This window comes from Psittacula echo, assembly GCF_963264785.1.
Source record: "Psittacula echo genome assembly, chromosome: 4".
Lineage (NCBI taxonomy): Eukaryota > Metazoa > Chordata > Aves > Psittaciformes > Psittacidae > Psittacula > Psittacula echo.
The window spans coordinates 58,789,456-58,809,209 of record NC_137738.1 but is presented as its reverse complement, the minus strand read 5'-3'; the positions used below and the strand labels follow the sequence as shown (position 1 = coordinate 58,809,209).

The 19,754-nt window shown below is 43.5% G+C and overlaps 1 protein-coding gene across 2 annotated transcripts in view; it reads right to left on the bottom strand.

The window, feature by feature from the left end:
* Nucleotides 1-277: 277 nt before the first annotated feature.
* The window catches only part of FYN (FYN proto-oncogene, Src family tyrosine kinase), a 142,049-nt gene continuing 122,572 nt past the window's right edge, over nucleotides 278-19,754 (bottom strand). For both annotated transcript variants that reach the window (XM_080615305.1, XM_080615306.1), the window contains 4 exons: nucleotides 19,535-19,611; nucleotides 19,278-19,431; nucleotides 10,790-10,921; nucleotides 278-895 (listed from right to left, as the gene is read on the bottom strand). In XM_080615305.1, coding sequence (XP_080471431.1) covers nucleotides 687-895; nucleotides 10,790-10,921; nucleotides 19,278-19,431; nucleotides 19,535-19,611 — 572 coding nt within the window. In that variant the 3' untranslated portion in view covers nucleotides 278-686. The remainder of the gene's footprint in view (nucleotides 896-10,789; nucleotides 10,922-19,277; nucleotides 19,432-19,534; nucleotides 19,612-19,754) is intronic.

The window sequence follows — 19,754 nt, the reverse complement described above, 5'->3', positions numbered from 1 at the left end:
CAAAAGCCAAAAATTAGATCACTGGCTTTCAGAATCCCACCAGTGTTTTCATGTCTGCAGTAAAATTATCGCTTTCTGGGTACTGCTGCAGCAGGATTCATTCGAGCACAAATGAGTTTCCTCTGCAATAGCACCCATATACTTTATGTACAGGTATGTATATATATTATATATATTTTATATATAAAAAAGCAAAAAACCAAACACCTGTCCTGATTTTATTTTTTTTTTTATTTGTTAAAACATGAAAAAAAATGTTTTAGACAAAGAGGCCACTTCTGGAAAATAATACTTTTAATTGAATCAGGAGAAGACTAGTTAAAATCACATAGGTTTTGCGTTTTAAAAAAAGGAAAGCACTAGGATCAGTTATTGGCACTGAGTTACTATTTACAATGAACAGAGGTTTTGCAGTTTACATAACATCAATACAATGCAGTTTTGGAGTCTTTGATTAATTAAAAACAAGTGTTTTTCTCCTTTTCATTCAGGACATTCAGATTATTAGGACAAGTGGTCATAGGCAAAGGCTGCGGAAGTTCCCAGCTTCAGCCCCTCCTGTGCACGGCGGTGCTGGAAGATGCTGCACTCTGGAGAAGCCGATCACAGAGTTGGAAGCTGAAGGGCAGGCAGGGCAGGGCTGAAAAACACCTGGTAATTGGTGACAGTGTCTGGAGACCAGGGATTTACAGGTTGTCGCCGGGCTGGTACTGGGGTTCTGTTGCGGTGAAGTAGTCTTCAAGGAAACCCTGCAAATATTCGAAGGTTGGACGCTCCTCTGGGTCTTTTTTCCAGCAGTGGATCATAAGCTCGTGCAAGGAGATAGGACAGTCCTGAGGACATGGCATCCGATAACCACGTTCTACTTGCTCCAAGACTTCACGGTTATTCATGCCTGTAAAATGCAGACAAATCAACACTGTTAAATTACAGGCAAATTAACCCTGGTATATCTCAATCTACAATACATATGGCTTTCTTGATCATACAAATTTCTTTTGGTTCAGATAAGCAAAATGAAACCACCCCAGTGTCTTGGTTTAGTTCTTCATCTACTGCAAGGTAATCTGGATTATTTTCTTTTCCAGTCAAGGGCTGTAGGATCCAGTGATGAGTAAAACACTGCTCCCATGGTTACCCTCTTGGCGTACTCCCAATGGGCAGGATTTGGCACTTTCCCTCCAACAATAGTAGCCATAAAATATTATGTTAAGTGGTGAAGGAAAATAAATGCATTACAACAAATACTATTCAAAATTCTAGAAATTAAGATAAATATTTGAAACCTTCACACTGAGTATGGGCATTTCTTGAAGTGCTCTGTGGGGTTATGCTGCAGAGGCTTCAAGACAAACCCTGCTACTTAGGCTATCAGGGATGTACCAGCGTGCTATCAGCAGCATTACCTTCAAGGTCAGTTCAACAGCTTACTGTTGCTGATCTGCACTCCCTTGACCTGTCTTGGTTCAACCATATTCCACGGTTCCAACCCAGAACAGAACAAAAGTGCTCAAAAGACAAGTCAAATACCAAGCAAAACAGCTCCACTGCAGAACCATAGCGATCTCTCTAAAAAGGTAGTAAGTTCAATTACCATTGTGTTTGTTTCTAAGAGGCAAGCCATGCACTTTGCTACCTCGACTTTTCTGTGCAACACCCTCAACCCTTGATTCCTCTGCTGAAGTGCTTTTCACCATACATTAATTGCAGTCAACTTCAACTTTAGATTAAATATCTCTTCCAGGAATTCCTTTGGCACCACAGGCATGCAGAAGTATTTCAGAGAAGGTGTGCACACTGACTGCGAGCTTTGTGGCTTGCCAGTTGGCAAGCCCTGTCTCAGTCCTCTGCTGAAAAATATAGTGGGTACTGCCAATCACCTCTGCAGGAGAACTAGTAGGGACAATCAAGTTCCTCCATGACCAAATCTAGAAATCAGCACCTTGATGTAGCTCATTCTGTTGGCTTATCCTTCTCCTGGTTTCCATTACACCATTCCTCCCTGGTTCTCCTCCATTCTGTTCTTTCAGGATATCCTCTTGAAGAATTTTCTTGTCCCACCTTCAGGACCCAGGGGATCATCTCTACCTTATATTTTTGGTAAACTTGTTTGTAAGAAATAATTCAACCACCTTCAATACAGACTCATTTGTCTGCACCCTAACTAGTGGGAATAACATCTTACACTGCATAGCATTTAGGCTGGTGACTTATCTGTATCCTTGGATTTGGTCTTCACTCTGTCTCCTCACATACTGTCTGTGTTTAATTCTTAAAGATGTTTTGAAAGAATCATCTGCAAAATACAGCCTTTCCTGACCATCCGCATCTAGATTCTCATCTCATGTTATTATTACAAAACACTTTTTCTGTTTATCTTGACAGGGTAATTTCCTCCTGCTGATATCCATTTGCAGTGTCTCTCCAAGGACCATTTTTCTAGCCTGTAACTGTAATCACCCCTTACATGGTCTTGCCACTTGCTCCTTGTTGCTTACAAAATACCAGCTGCTTGCCTTCACTTTCAAAGCCTCTCTCAGGCTGCCCCACTAGCATTCAGGCTCTCAGTTGGCCATGTCCTGGTCAATTCACTGTTCTGGTTAACTTACTGCAGCACCTTCGATTTTCAAACAAGCACTGATGTGCTATTTCTTATGCTGACTGTTGTGGAGGGAGAAACCTTCCCAGAAGACTGCCTCATCCCCCCACAAACCTCTCCTTACCCTTTAGCAGTGATAATTGCAAAATAAAGGTTAGATTACTGATTTACAATATTTTCCTACCTGCAGACCAATACTTTAACAGTGGTTTCTTGTGTTTGATTTATCACCTGCATCACTCACTGTATTTTTGGTATTGGATGCTTAGATGTTTATGAGTAGGAGCAAACACTTTGTATGGTCTGTGGTTAGGACTCCACAGAATGATGAAAGTAGAGTAATAATGGTCCTCTGCAGACATCAGATTAGGCATAGAGTTAAGGTTCTCCTGTATTATTGACTCCAAACTGATGTTAGGTCACACAGGCTCACAACAAAACAGAAAAGCTTGCCACGCACTGAACAAATGTTTGGCTGTTGCTCGTTATCCAACAGGAACATTTCCAAACATATTTTACTTTTTTGATAAATTACAAAGGAACACTAGTGGTTTGTTAGTGATAGAATCATAGAATAGTTAGGGTTGGAAAGGACCTTAAGATCATCTCGTTCCTACCCCCCCTGCCATGGGCAGGGACACCCCACACTAAACCATGTCACCCAAGGCCTCATCCAACCTGGCCTTGAACACTGCCAAGGACGGAGCATTCACAACCTCCCTGGGCAACCCATTCCAGTGCCTCACCACCCAATCACCAACGCAAAGGCAACATCAACCCAAACCTCCTGGCCTTGCTGTTTTGGCATCTTGCTCACGTTGTGTTCTCAATATTAGTATTTTAAATTCGTGTTTAGAACAAAAATCTGTACCCTTTTTTCACATCCTAGTTTCATAGTCTTTGAATCGGCTGAATTACCTCATGTTTTGGGGTAAGAACTTCTGCTGTGCTTCGCTTCCCCTACGTATTAAAGAGTATGAAAACAGTATTAGCAGTAACTCATCTTCTGTATATACCTAAACCACAATCAAACTGCATTCTTTGTTTTTGTTTTGGCAGTACGCCTTTAAGTACAACATGAGTAGAAGCAACAGCAGCAGAAAAGCTCCTTTCCAACTGAACTAAGATATCAAATGTTTGGTATTTTTATTCAGTGTATTACTCAGTGCTGCAAAGCACATTCTGAAACTTGATAACGAACTGTATGCTGGAAGAAAAACCCCAAGGAGAGAAAGGGGGGAGGAAAAACATACACAGCGCCTCACTTCCTCTTAAGAGAAAGAAAGATAGAAAAAAGAACATAAAAGAGACGTTGCTGCCTAAAATCAGTCATTTTTTGTCCCTGGAAATTCGGTTAAGACAGGTTTTCTCATCACAGTATAATCCAGGAAAATGCCCTTCCTTTCCTTTCTCCTTTCCCCTTCCTTCCAGTAGAACCTAGACATTAAACTAACCCAAGTAATCTTCATGTTTCTTACTGGAATTCATACATCCAGCAAGGGCTGCAGCAGCTATGATTTGCCAAAGAAATTCTGTCGGTTTTGACATGTGCTGCTAATTTAAAAAAGGATTTTCAAATACATTTGTTCCAAAATTGCTTGGATTATTATTCAGCCTTATAAAAATAGCAGTGTTCCAGGTATACGTTTTACTTCTTAAAAGGCCTGTTTATGTTTACAAACCCATTGTCTTGTGTATCTTATCCTACAAATTTTAGTGTTTCTTTTTTGATAGCAGGAGCCTGTTGTGTCTGTACTTCTAACGACACAGAGAGAATATTTGAGCAGCCTGTACAACTCCTCTCTCCTAATGAATACCCGAGAGTTTCAACTCTTTTAGTAAATAATAAATGAAATTCTGCTTGCAGTATGCTTCTAGGCCCCTTAAAAGTTTATCCTAAAATCCTTAAATCTGTGGAATAAAATACTTAGCAATATTCTTCTGTAGACTACAGCTATTTCACCTGCTTGAAAAATCAGTTTGTGCGCATGATGTTTCAAGAATTACCATTTGGACCAAGAAGGCAACATCCTATTTCCAAAAGATGGCTTCTCCATTAGCCTTCTATTTCCTGAGAAGACCAAAAATGAAATGACCTCCCACCATCCAGCTTTATTAGTGAAGCCTTCTGTAATCTTAGGATGCCACAGGATATGGCCATTATAATGCTCAGTATAATAAAAATCTACTGCCCATATGGATGGGGACAGAAATACAATGCTGCTTGACTTTTACTGGAAAAACTGCAGTAATAAAACACGAAAGAGAATGTAAAGTTTCCAGTTGTGGCTGAAGAAAACACTGTAAAGTGCTCTGGTCTGCTCTGAGGAGCTTGATTAGATGCAGCACAGCAGATGTGCAAATAGCACAGATCTGGTCAATGATGATTTTCCAGAAGACAGGAAACATTGCTGTAACTAGGCAGCATCCCCACATCAAAAGCTAATAAGCTATATAAATTACTTTGGGCAATGTGAAGTCCAGTGAGGACAGTGATGGTTTTAAGCCACTTTATTCTTGCTGTCTGCGGTTGGACTGAGAATTATGCTCCTTCAAGACCCACTGCATACTTTGAGACCAATGATCAAACTAGTACAAACACAAATGCTTAAAGCAGGACTCTTAAAACAACAGGTCAGCTGTTGTCCATCCCTTGAATGCAGGATTCTCCAAGGACCCTGAGTTGTGCCTCTGCTCATGTTCAAAGGTTTCTCAGACATGTTGGCCCTTTTCTGGTACAGTTGAAAGGGTAAAAATGTGTAGTCCTCCATAGGAGCTAGATCCCATTGGCACTCAGAGCATGCTCTCAAAAGAGAGAGGTACAATGGAGACAAGCAAAATTTTGGGCTTTGTTCAGTTTGATATAGAAGCCGAATTCCTAACTTCCATGGATAATCCCAAATTAAAGCCAGAGGTAAGGGCACAGGGATGGGATATGGGACTTTGGCAGGGACCAGGGATGCAGGCACAACAGTGCACTGAAGGGAACAGGAAAGCTGCTCCTAAAGAAAGACAACCCTTGAAGCATAATACTGCTCTTACGGAGTACAGTACGACCTAATTATTTCTGTGCAAAAGTAGCAGCAAGTTTTAAAAATCTGGAAGCCATGCCACTTCATTTAGAAATTGAGGCCTGAAAACCCCATCAACTTCTCATCCTCAAAACACCACAAAGCTAAGCTGTCAATGTCTGTTGTGGGGTTTGTTTGGTTTTTCTGTCTTGTTTTTTTTTTTTTTTTAAAGTAAGCTATTGTTTGCTTGATATAAGGGATGCGACTTTGAGCTACAGCATTTGTGAGTGGAGCTTTCCGGCCTAGGAAGAAACCCACCTAAGTTTGTCCGTGCTATGTGCTGAGTACGCACCTCTCTCAACTCTTTAGCTACCATCCATGATGATGGTACACATACATATGCTGGCTCACTGATGTGTACTTGGCCTCAGCCTTGGGCAGCACACCTTGCAATCTCCTAGCATTTGTGGCCCAGCTTCACCCAGGGATAAGGAGGACTCTGAGGGACTGCAGAGCTGCTTGGTGTCCAACCTCAAAGATCTGCCTGGCCAGAGGAAGCATCATGGTGGCTGTCACACTAGGCATAAAACGTAAATGCTCTTGGTGTGCTGAGTGCAGCAGACAGCAGAAGAGCAAGATCAGAGGCGCTTGTTTAGTGCAGCTGAGATTTTTGCCTATCTGAAAGACAATCTAAATTCTCTGACTACTGCTAGAGAAAAGCAGCCTCCTTTCCTAAATTCCATTAACACCCCCCTCAAAAAAAAAAAAAAAAAAAGTCTAAACTAAGATCCAAAGGAAATCTGTGTAAGGGGAAAGAAACAGAAACTGAAAAAGGTCAACTAAGCAGACTATTTTATTTTAAACTTGCCTCCTCTTCTGCACATGTCTAGTTTTTATTTCCTTACTGTAATACTGGAAATAGAACCTCAATGCCCAGAAAGGCTGTAAAAGTTGCTTATTTCAACCTGCTGCCTTGTGAAATGAATGGGAAAGCATTAGGGAAGGCTAGGAAAAGCACAAATAAATTAGTATAATAGCAGTCCATTACATCCATTTGACAGAGAAACAGGCTTGGTTGAAGAAAGAAGATCATAGAATCATAGAATGGTTTGGGTTGGAAAGGACCCTAAGATCATGTAGTCCAACCCCCCTGCCATGGGCAGGGACACCTCACACTAAACCATGCCACCCAAGGCTCTGTCCAACCTGGACTTGAACACCGCCAGGTATGGAGCATTCACAACTGAGAACATCTGTCAAAAGGTCAGTCTTGCTTGTGGGAGTATAGGGTCTGGGGCAAAGCTTGATTATCAACTCTAGCCTGATCTTCATCTCTGCCAGCAAAATCTTTATTGCTTATATATCCCACCACTGCTGCAGCCTCTCTTCCAAAATGGGGCATCAGGAACTGGTTGAAATCTGGGGGACAAGGAATGCCAAGTCCTGTTTCACATAGTTTGCTCCCCTCCCAAACATTGCCTGCTGCCTTCTGTCCTCTTTGTTGTGTTTCCTCTTCCTTCTACACAACCTTAAAACAATGCCTGGTTCTCCATGTACATGAGGTACAGTGCCCTGTGGGCCCGGTTACTGTCACAGGACTATGGTGTGTGCTATAAATAACCTCTCTAGGCACTAAGATCTTGTCAAGCAAGAGAGCAATGCCTTTGTCTGAGGGCCTCTCCCCACTCCTCCCTGGCCTGCTACAAGCTGTAAGCAGGAATGTCAGGACAACAACTATTTCAGAAACTGGGTGTTACAGCAGAGTGACAGCTCCATGACCCTCTTTGTTTCAAGGCTAACCCTCTCCAGAGCTTGCAAATCCACATGCCTTGGGTGCCAAAGTGGTTGGCAGTGCCTACAAACTGCATTCTCTCACCTATAGGTTGTATATATGCTTGGGTAAGGCGGGCTGAGTCTTGCCTCTCAGGGTGGTTGAATTCCCACCTTTTCCATCTCTCACAAGCCATGCCATGACAGCAGGGAAAGCCCTGTAGGTGCAGCTGAGCCCTACTCTCTGCCTCAGAGATCTGAATTCATGAAGCTTTATCCTTTCAGGAGGTCCTTCCTTTCCCCAGCATGAAGCAGGAGATGGATCATCCTTCCTATGTCAGGGGAAAAAGGAGTCTTTTCTGAGGAGCTCAGGAGGTCTTTGTCACCTTGGGAAGTCCAGGCCCTCTTTTTAACTTACAGGCAAAGACAGACCCTCCTGAGAAGGCCCCAGCTCCCCTCCACCATTGTCTCAGCCTATAAAAGCTTTCCCAGTTAAGGGAATGAGAATGAACTTGAATGAGAATCTTGAAAGACTGTGGAAATTCAAACATAAAATAGAGACTGCCCTTAGGTAAAACTGACAGGAAGGGGAGTGATGGTGACCATGAGAGTGGTAAAGGCCTATACCCTGAGCAGGGTGCGAGTCCTGGTAGGGAGGAAAGGCCCTGGTGTAATGCTCAGGCAGTGCGTGACCATCCAGAAAACTGCTGACTCTGTGATATGTAACACACAAAAATTTGCTTCCAGCTACTTGATGTCTTCCTAGCATGGGTGGGGGAGAGTGAGCTGGAAGGATTTTCAGTGTGTGAGGGCTTTATGTAGTGAGGGATGAAGAGGGAGGATGGTGCTGAAAGAGCAGAGATGCCGCTAGTTGTCTTTGATGTGCTCAAGCTGCCACATAATAAAACTGTCCACATTTTCAGGACACAGACCATGCCTGAGATTTCTGTCATGGGTCCTACAAGAAGTTATATATTGCAAGCACTTAAACGCACAACCAGTGGCCTCCTTCTCCTGAGGAAATGCAGACATACTCTGCTGCCATGTCCAACCGTGTGTCCACAGTTAACTTGGGCCACTTTTGCCTGGAAGTATTTTTCCTCTGTGTGTGTGTCTTTGCTCCTACATGTGATAAGAGAGAAGGCTTCTAGCACCTCTACTCCACTGTCCTGGTTTCAGCTGCAACAGTTATTTTTATCTTCATAGTAGCTGGAGCAGTGCTGTGTTTTGGCTTTAGTCTGAGAACAATGCTCTTGTTTTAGTTGCTGCTACGTACCTTACTCTGGTTGAGAACTTTTCAGTCTCACGCTCTGCCAGTGAGGAGGGGCACAAGAAGTCGGGAGGAAGCAGGGACAGGACACCTGACCCAAACTAACCAAAGAGGTATTCCATACCACAGCACGTCATGCCCAGTATATAAACTGGGGGAAGTTACCCGGAAGGCCCAGATTGCTCCTTGGGTCAGGCTGTGTATCAGTCGGTGGGTGGTGAGCAATTTTATAGGGCATCACTTGTGTTTATTGTTTTCTTTCCCTTTTCCCTTTTAGTTTTATATTCTCTCCCATTGTTATTTCCCTTCTCATTATTTTTATTATTACTACTAGTAGTATTATACTTTAGTTATTAAATGATTCTTATCTCAACCCATAGGGTTTACATTCTTTCAATTCTCCTCCCAGTCCCATCCAGAGGGATGAATGGGAGGGTGAGCGAATGGCCGTGTGAGTTACAGCTGAGTTACCGGCTGGGTTTAAACCATGACACTCACCAATGTGGAACTCAGGGATAAAAAAAGCTCAACACCTTAACTCTGCCCTGGTTGGCGAGAGCCCCCGTGCACCCACTCTGCTGGTAATAACTAGGAATTTCCGCTTTGTGCAGCCCAGCGAGGAGCATTGCACACCCTGTGGGAGCAACACCATATCAGCTAAGTCTCACACATCCTCTCTCTTCAACCTTTGCACACTGTGCCATGTCTGCATTTAACCCTCAATAAACCCATGGAGATCATGGCTTTCCTACACCATTGCCAATAATCCTCGTGACAAAAAGACCTTTGTGCCGGCTACTGACACAGCCACTCTGCGTTGGTGGCAACACCCGTTTTTCTTTAACTTCATGGGGAAGTGCTGGGCAGAGGGTCTCATCCATCCCACAGAAACACGTCATCTTGCTTTCTGCTACCTCATTCTGTTGTCACAGTCACAGCTTTGCCAAGCTGCTCCCTGTTATTCATGCCAAAATTTACTGCTGATGAAAAGAAGCCTCCCAGTCCCCATATTATCTTCGCAAATATCAGCTGCTGACTGCTAGGCGCAGGCAAAGTTGAAATTCCCAGTAAAACTCTGGGAGTTTAGTTTTGCTGAGTTCAACCTTCTGAAGTGGTATGATGAACTGAACTCTACACCTTGATGCTTCATCTGTGCAATTTGATGTATAGATCTGATTGCTTGATCACCACGCAGACTGGCAAATTGAAACTGCTTTAGGGCACTTTCCACTAAATCAGCTGCAGCACACAGCCATACAGTGGTAATTAGAGAAAATCCAGTGGTATTTAGAGAGGGTTTTTTTCCCTTTAATAAAAAGAATCAAGATGCAGCTGGATGTGCTGTTGTTAGCATCTGTGCTGATAAGAAAACGAAGGGATTAAATTGTTTTCCATGTAATGCACTTTCACCTCAACGCTTTCCTCTTCACCTGAATGCCTACAATCTTCAGGGGGGCCACAGAATGAAAAGCTCCTTCTGCATAGGCAGATCCAATCACCTCTCCTACAAATCTTAATCCATTGGATACTTGGCAGGTTTTCAACAAAGAACTATGGGGCCTCCAGTTCCCCCATGCAGAGAACCTGGCCCCGCTGTGACCCTGCCGTGAGCTCTGGCCTGCATATTACAGAATTACTTTCTATCCTTTCCATCCATCTCAGAAGCAAGGACTGAAATTTAAGAGTTTATAAAAAAGAGATTTGGTAATTCCAGACATTCAGACAGTCATCAAACCTTACAGAGAAACAGACTGACAGAATAAATGAAGTAACGCCACTCTGGGAGTTTAACTGTTGATATCTTAAAGTGAATGCAATACTATAGAGAATTATTTACTCCAGAGCATAGTAATTTTACGTTGCTTTCATTATTTGCCTGGAAAGTATATTAATTGAAATGTGAACTATTACAAAAAAAGTAGAAATGATTATGTTGGATTTTCTATTCTGTAGTCATTTTATCATGACCATCACACAGCAGCTCTCAGAATCAGGACCATTTTCAGGCATACACAAAACCTATGCAAGATAACCATCCTCCTTTCAGCCCAGTGAAAATAAATACACATTCCAATTTGAGCACACGGCTTGTTCCCACTACTTTCCCCAGGTGAAGCAGGGCTCAGACTGTTTTCTTACCTGGGTATGGCACTCTCCCTTTTGTTACCAGTTCCGTCAGTAGGATTCCAAACGACCACACATCTGACTTTATTGTGAACCTTCCATATAATGCTGCTTCTGGCGCAGTCCATTTAATGGGAAACTTTGCACCTAATGAAAGAATAAATGAGTCTTAATCAGAATAGAAACAGAATCGAAGTACCAGTTTGCAGGTTACTGCTGTCTTCTACCGCATGTGCAGGTGGACAGAGCTGCAGGAGAGTGAGTGTTAACAAAGGCTCCCTGGAGTATGGTCAGGGAAGACAGGTGGGTGGAACACGTAGGGCAGAAGGAAAGACTTAGCAGGGAAGGGGTGGGTTTGTCCCACACCCCAAGAGATGGCTAAAACATTTTAATTCAGGTTTGAAGTTTTATACAAATAAAAAAAAAGGTAAAAGAAAAAAAAAAAACACAAATATAATAGAAATTCCTTCTCCCAAAATGTTTTAAATTAACATGTCCCTGTGATATTTGTAAGTCAAACACAGTTAGCATGTATGAATTGAAGTGAGATTTATTGGGAATGTACCTCCCAGTTTCACTGCTCAAGCTGAGCAAAATGCAAAACAAACAAACGTGGTAAAAATGTAAATTCAAACCAAACCTAATGTTTCATTAGAAACATGCAAGGACTTAAAAATAATACTGCCATTTCAGTTGCTTGGAGTTCAATGATGTCAAGGCACAGCTCTGGCCTGTGATTTATAACCTGACAGTGTACTTTAAACTCCTGGCACTAAAAAGCCTGCAGTGCCTTAAATACGTGCAGTTCTAATGTGCTCATCCATCATCAGAGCTTGCAGAAGCCAGTTGTGGTAAGGATGGTAAGATAACAAGTCTCTAAACACTGATTTATTTGCTTTTCCAATCATTTGCTGTTTTCTTAGGGAAAATATTTTCAGGATGACTTTAAAGAAAAGTCTTGTGGTAATAATTAACTTGTAGTATGTACAAAAAATATGCAGCCTGTTCCCTGGTGCAAAAGAGTTGCGTTGCATATTCCTGATCCCTAGTGACAAATACTCTTGAATTTGGAAACAGACTGACTTTGATTTCTCACCACCCTCTCATAAAAGTTCCCTCAGCTTTCAGGAGGAGCGTGGAAAGTGTAACAACGCGGACAAATCACTTTCAGGGAGTGAAGTCATGACACTGTTTACAGTTTCTTGCTGGTGCTGTTCTGCTATCACATCCAGTGCTTGGTGCCCCATGTCTTTTGCTATACGTCACAACTTGATTTGACTCAGAGTACAAAGTAAACATGTTAATAATTCTCATCTCCTGACTTAGTAAAACATCAAGTGCTAAAACTTTTCCTGCTCTACATGTGAGTGATCCTGAGAGAGAATATTACTTAGAAACAAATACATTTTCTAGGGAAAACTGCAGTTGCTCAAGTAAATCCTGCTACATTGACAGACACAACACGAAGTTTTACATCTCTAATGCCTGAAGTCAGGAACTTGAGTCTGGTTAAGCATCAACACATCAGTGGTTAGATTTGCAAAGGTGCCGGAGAATTTTTGTATGTCTATTCACTTACAAAAAAGTCTGCCGCTTCTGTATTTTCAGTAGTTCATATGCAGGCAGGAGCTAAAATTTGGGTGCTTGGCTTTGGTCTCAATCTCCCTAACTCACACTTCTTCATGGAGCCAATCTTAGTCTAAAAGACACCAAATTTACAGAACTTCATCTTCTCTTGAAAACTGCCCTGGCTGTGATATCCTAGATCTCTGCAGCAGAGCAGCCTGCCATCACTTGAGCCTCTGTCCTGGAAACCAGCCCTGCTCCAGCAGTACCAGCAGGCACATGGGGCTGGCAACCAGCTCTTCAGGCCACGGGCAGATCCTAGGGCTATACACCCTGTGCTGATCCCTGGAAAAACTGCAGGCTAAGTTCATCTCGTGGTCAGGTTCCCTAAGCCAACAGTGAATGGCTTTAGATGGGCTTACGCAGGCATGCCATGAATATGAGGGCTGATGTCCTGCTGCTCTCTCATACGTGCAGCTGAGACAGTACACACCATGCCAGCTGAATGAATTGCTCCGGGCTGGCCAGCAGCCTGAAGGCCTGGAAGCCGGCTGGTGGTGTGTCAGATAGCCAAGCACGAGGGTTTGCTTGTTCACGTGTTGCACACATTTCATTCAATTATTTATTTATTTATTTTTTCTTTAATCAGCTGTGTTTTTCTGAGAAGCTGAGCCAAACCTGGGCTAATTCCCTTGTGCTTCATACTCAGAGCCAAAGGTAGCAACAACTTACAACTCATCTCTGGAGGAAAGAAATCTCTTCAGACTCCTTTGTGGCCAACTGCCCCAGTATTTTCGCCTTCCTTATCTACTGCCAATGTGGCACTGGGAGGTATATGGTGTGTCAAGGGACCACGGGAAGATGAGAAGCAAGTAGTAGGTGAGAAGGGGGGGGACAATTTCAGCATATCTCTTTTCCTGAGAGCTAGAGCAGTACAAAAGCCGTTGGGCTGTGATGAGCACTGCTTGAGAAGACATCTGGTCTCTGCTGTGGATTTTGTGATGACAAGACAGCTACTCATTCCATTTCTATGTTGCCCCTGCTGTAGGTGATTCTCTGGCTAAAGCAACTAATACAAAAATCACATGTTCTCCATTTCATGCAGTATTTCTTGAACTTTGGTTTGAAGTGATAGATGGGGAGGAGGGAAAGGCAAGGTTGGCAGAGAGGTTGCTAACAGAGCCCTGAGTCATGGCTTTCTGGCCCTGCAATGCATGCTGGAGGCTAAATGGTCCTAGAGAGCCTGCAACCCAGTATGGCAGAGCCATCAGTAATGGGAGAGCAGAGACCATGGAGGACGTACCAGCCTGGCCACCTGCACAGCTGAAAAGGTACAATGCATGCACTTACATAACACATGAGATCACACACAGCTAGCGAGAATGTGGGTACATGTGTGTGTCTAACAGGGATACCCCCAAGGTGTGGCCTCCCATCTAATGTCTGGCACTGGGGCCATAAGCAGTGCACTTCTGTGAAAATGCAAAAACCCCAAATGTGTTGAGCACCACTGTGAGGCATCCTGATTGCTACTGCTACAGGAAGCATTCGCATAGGCCAGACATATGGCTCCTGATCAACATACAGTCTCCATGCTTACTCTCTCCCAACACACCAATTAAAAACCTACCCTCTCCCTCTGCCCAGGCCTCAGCAGCTTATTAAACAAACTGACTTTGTGCTGCAAACAAATTACAGCATCGGATCATCAGATAAAATGCGTATTACTGACAAGCGTGTTAATAAATCTGATAAGCCAAATTACCCCAGCTGACAAGGCAGCCTATCTCTTACTTTGAAGGCAGATTTTACATCAGGGTGTGTGGGGATTTATCTTCTTTTTTTGCTGGAATCTATCTTATTACAAACTAGGAGATCGGTAACTCCATGTGTACAAAGCAACCACACAGTGCACTCATTAGGTCAGGATAGTCCGTCTTTGTCCCACAGTGAGCTACTAATCTGCAGCTTTTATCTCTGTCCCTTTTTTTGAAACACTTCAACCTGAGGAAAGCCTTTTTTGGGTTTCTGCACTGCTCGCAGCCATGTCAAGCCAAGGCTGCGTGGTATGATTAGGGCAGCCGGCCCTGCTTCCTACCTCTGAGGATTTTTGTGAGGCTCAGCCCTGTTCTTGGGACCTCTGCCTAAGCATTCACACAGGTTATCTCCCAGGAGGATTTCCTTGGGAAAAATCAATCCGTGGCTCTGCTTTAATTTGTCGTTGGCTATAAGCAGGTCACGTGGTGAGAAGGAGCAGAGGGAGCTGGGATAATTGAGTGACCTTGCCGTACAACTCTCAGCATGGTTTCTTCTGAGGCAAGCGAAAATCCCTCAGAGCTTTGTTGTTTTTCAGATCTAAATCTCAACGAAGCAGAAACCTCTGAAATTCATGCCCCAGAGCCACTGCCAGCTTGATAATGATCCTGTTTCCAGAAACGCTATAAAGCTGCTAGCTCTCGTACCTTAAAACAAAACCCAAGGCAGCACCTCAAGCTCCAATGCCCAAAAACCAGGGGAACTCTTGGGTTAGCAATCAGAGACCATAGTGCAGAACTGAATTGCTCCTGGGGCTGGAAAGGGAAAGCCGCAAAAGGTAAAACCAAAGTGCTGAAGCAAGCATGTAACAGGAAACGAGTCAGCGCTGGTAGGCGATGATGAGTGCTGTGTGGGAGGGACTATGCAATTACATTTTTTGTGCTGTGACAACGAACATGAAATTACAAGCCTGGCAAAACATGAGGGATCAGGAGCAGACTCTGCAGGCTGATCCCTCCCCAGAAAGCAGTGGGACAAGGCGCGGAACTGCAGGTCTAAACACCTCTCTCTCCCTCTGCCTGCACAGCCCCCTTCCCCTCGCCCTTCCTCTTGACCTGGCCATGCTCCTTCTCATGGAGCAGATGGCATCTCTGTAGGAGTGTATCAGTGATCCCCCTCTGGGACCCCGGGGGGCTGCATGTTGAGAAGCAAGAGACCTTCCTTCTGTCGGCTCCATGGCTGGCCCCAGGAATGGCAGGTAAAAAGCAAGAACAAAGCCCTGGATGTTAGAGCCTGCAGTACAGTCAGTCACGAACAACAGACATCTGATTAGCTGGTGAGCAGGGAGCCAAGTCTCTACAAAAGAACTGGGGAGAGCCTGGAAGGAGGGAAAAAAAATCCCTGCTCATTTCTAGGAAATCAAAGTAAGAAGCATCGCTTGTTTTTAGGCAGGGTAGGAAGGAGAAATTTCTAAGTGTTACAGAGGCAAAAATGATCTGAGAGTTTACAAACACATACTAGCGCTCCCAGAATAGGTCTGACTTGTCTGGAAAGCATCAGAAAGATCCTTATTGTTTCATGTATGCTTGGAGCAGCACCGCTGCAAGTGCTGCCAGTGTATGCGGTAGAAACATGGCCTGGAAAATAACTCTGCTCTTTTTGGTTTTTTATTAAGGCAATTTTAAATTTGTATCAGCTGCTACTGCTTAGAATAGTAACAACTCTTCCCCTGCAACTCTGAGGAGCTCTCGGCACTCTCCACAAAAATGCCATGTGCTTGGCCAAAACTGTGCATAGCTGTGAACCACATCAGTGTGAAGAGTAGCAGAACTGCACGGGAAATCCTGTGTTGGACGTGATGGGAAGTTTCTCTCTGTCCTGTAGGACAGCAGAAGTTTTAAGTCCTGCCTTACAGGGCCAACATTAGCATTATCATCGATACAAGGAAATAAGGTTGAATGCCTGACACTCGGGTGGGGGGAGGAGAGATGTAGATGTAGATGTTGTAACAGCAACAGCCAAAAGAAGCAAGCCCCAATGGTGCAGGCTGCAACACAGTCTACCAGCATAGCCTTTAAAGTGGGTGTCACTTTAACAGGCATGTTTTTCCTCTTTGATTACTCACTTCCCCTAAAAGCAAGAGGAGCCAAATGCTCATTACAAGCCAAGAACTTTTTTTTTGGTATTATTTGATGGGAGTGTATAGCTGCTAGTCACACACTTTAAATCATTAGTGACATGACCATTTCTTTCCTTCCTGATGATTGCTGAGAAATGGCAGTGCAGACAATGAACTGCTTTTTATTTACCTCTCATAAATCAGGAGCAGTCAGGCCTCCTTTGTTCAGACCAAAAAGAAAGTAAACCACTCAGTAAAACGTTACCACCAGGCTGAGTAATACCCATACAGGTTCAGGAATCCTTCACTCTAGCCGGCTGGGGCTCAAAGCATCCCCATCTGTTTCCTTTCAAAATACTTAATCAGAGACAAAAGTGACAGTGGGGGAAGGGAGTAGAAGATCAAGCAAGGCTGAAGAAAACCACCTCTTCTCCACGCTGACAATGAGCTCTGTACTAACACACTTAAGCTGAGAGAAAGAAGACTGCTGAGGAGAGAGTGACCAGAGGCTTTACTCTTCAGATTTTGTAAGGCAAAACATTTCCTTTCTCCCATAGGAGCTGCCAGTCTGGAGTGCTCCCCATCCCCCTCCCCTCTGCTGGCTAGGCTCTCCTCCCATGTCAAAATTCCCACTGAAGCAGTAGTCAGCTAGATAAACAGAGCAGTCCCCAGATGCATCCCCTCGGAGGCTGAAGTAGTAGGTCATGGGAAACAAGCAGAGGCAAGCATTTCCTCCTGATACTGTGGTCTCCACCAAGCACTGCTCAAACTGAAGTTTAACTAAACAAACCAGGACTGAATCTCACTTGAAGAAAAATTCCAGTGGCATGTCAGAAGCCATGTTTCTTCTTCAGAAAGTTGAAGGTCCTAAACCCACCCTGGCTGCCCAACTGGCATGAAAGCCAGGTTAATTGCAATGAAATGTAAATTGAGAATGTGCTGCTTGGTCAAAAATGCACCCCTCCCTAAAGCATGTTACCCCTTAAGAAAGGGTCAAAAGAACATTAATGAAAATACAAAAACCTTTCTACAAGGTGCCGGTGATTACAGCTCTTGGTTCTCTTTTTTAAGGAATCCTGTAGCTCTGAAGGACTTAAGCCTGACTCTGAGGTCAGGGGAAGAAAGTACTGTTCATTGCTCTAAAGTATAGGAAGGATGGGTGACTTCTTCATACTTGTACCATGAGGTAAAGTCAGGCAAACATGATCCAGATCTCTGGATCATCAGCAATGCAGGTTAAAAGCCAAACTACTTCTCCCTTCCTAGCCACCTTTTCCACAACACAAGCGATTTCTGCCATGGAAGAAGGGCAGGACGTACCCATGACTACACTCCCTCTCCCCGCCAGTCCTGGTGTTATGCTTTTCTCATCTCAAAGATTTTCCACCCAAAATCCAATAATTTTTATTGTCTTAAAAAATCTAAGCTTCTCCTGAGTCAGGCAGGTTTCCATGGCTTTCTAATATGTGAAGAGGGCAAAATTATTCTGAGAAATTTAAACCAGGAAGCAAACAGGTCATCAGAGGATTTCCTAGGGATCAGGAGCCTGAAGAGATCTGGATAGAAGCAGGTCACATACTTGTCTGTTAAACCAAATAATTAGTCATGTCAAAATATACATTGGGTGGCTTCCAGAGGGAACAAAAGACATGGCAGTAAACCAGAGAGAAATGGAGATAATACGGGACACTGTTTCAAAGCCATTTTGCAGCTGGCTGCCTTGTTCAAGGAAACTCTTCTTGTTTTACACAGGGGAAGGGCAAGCAGGCAGCTTTCTGTCTACCAAAGCCAGCAGACACTCTTTTTACTCTGGAAAGAATGACATGAGACTATTTCTTCTAGCAAGGAGCAATTCCCACCCTCAGGCTGAAATCAATAGAGGTTAATGCTCTGCATTAGTACCAACCAGAGGTTCTTCTAGGTCATGTATTCCCTCCCTGCCCCCCCAAAATAATTAGGTCTTGCCATCCGAATGTGATGCAGCCTGTGGTCTACATTGGTGTGACCAAGTACTGCTGACAGCAATTCAAATGGCATGAGAGCTGCTGCTCCCAGGCCAAGACAGAGCATGCTGGAAACTATCTGGCTCCTTCTGTCAACACTTGAAAGTTACAGAAAGGGGTTAGCTCTTTCCTAAGAGTTAATGGTAAAATCCATACTGAAACAGGGACTTCTTGCCAAGAGAAAAAACTCACAACAGGAAGGAGTAAATGCAGGTTATGAAGTACATAACCAGCCTGTGCTTTCTGATGACATACAACAGGGTTTAATGGGACACTTCTTGGCTTTAGCGCTGAAATGGATGGTATTTACCAACACATATTGAGCAAGCACTACCAATGCACAGCCAACAGAAAGAGAACAAAACTGTAGCTCTGCAAACTTGGACCAACATCTGACAACTAAGCATGACTTGTAAAGAATGACTAACTACAAAGAGCCTGTGTCATGGCTCAGTCTGAACACACATATGCTTCTTTAAAAAAGCTACAATACTCTTTGATACTTTTTAATAGCGTATCAGTGGTCAGCTGTGCCCAGCACTCTGTGTGGCACTGGAAAATGGCTTTCCTATTAAAGTAACTTAAGTTCCCAGAGAAAACAGTGCTGAGAGAGAGAGCTTCGTTGTACAGACACACAATTCTTTGACCCATTTGAATGAAGAAAATAAGAACAGCATAGCAATGTTGACAGCAGACAGTAAATACTAGAAGGCACACTGTGAAAGAAATAGCTTACACAGGCTTTTTTTTTTCAAGGCTGGTAAGTAACATATCTTCTTTGCTATCCACCATGAGGATTTTGTCTTTACTGTCACTTCACCCACCTGTGCTCTCACTATCTCCGTTTCACTTTGGTAATTTTTTAAAGGGAAGACAACCAAATAAGATGTTCTCTTCAGCACATTCATTCAGCAGAGAAGTTCTGAGCTAGGAGTTAATATGAGTTCAGGATTTACTGAAAGCAACCCAAAAGCATGAGAGAAAGAGCTCTTTAAAGCCATGTTCCACTCTTCCCCTGCACACAACTGACACTCAGTGCTATGCCTTCCACTGTAACTACCTTGTCTGGCTGTATATTCGTTGTCTTCAATCAGCCTTGCCAATCCAAAGTCGGCAATCTTGCATATTAGGCCATTCCCCACCAGAATGTTTGCAGAGCGCAGATCTCTGTGTATGTAATTCATTCGCTCGATGTACGCCATTCCTGCTGCCACCTGCGAGAAGCACGAAACAAAATCAGTGGATTTTAAAATGAACTCAGACATACACGGACTATAAAACCTACACACGTAAGTGCTCAGTACACCGAAGACAGACCTGGGCTGCCATGTCCACCAAGTTCGGTAGCTTCAAAGCTCTTCCTTCTCCATCTTTTAAGAAATCTAGCAAACTCCCTGCGAATGCAAAGTTGACATAATAGATGTTAGGGAAACAATGGCTATTCACCAGGATGGAGGGGCAGCAATTTGTGTAATATTAAAGACAGCAACATTTCAAGTGGACAAATTAAAAAAAACCCCACAGTATCTTAGAATTC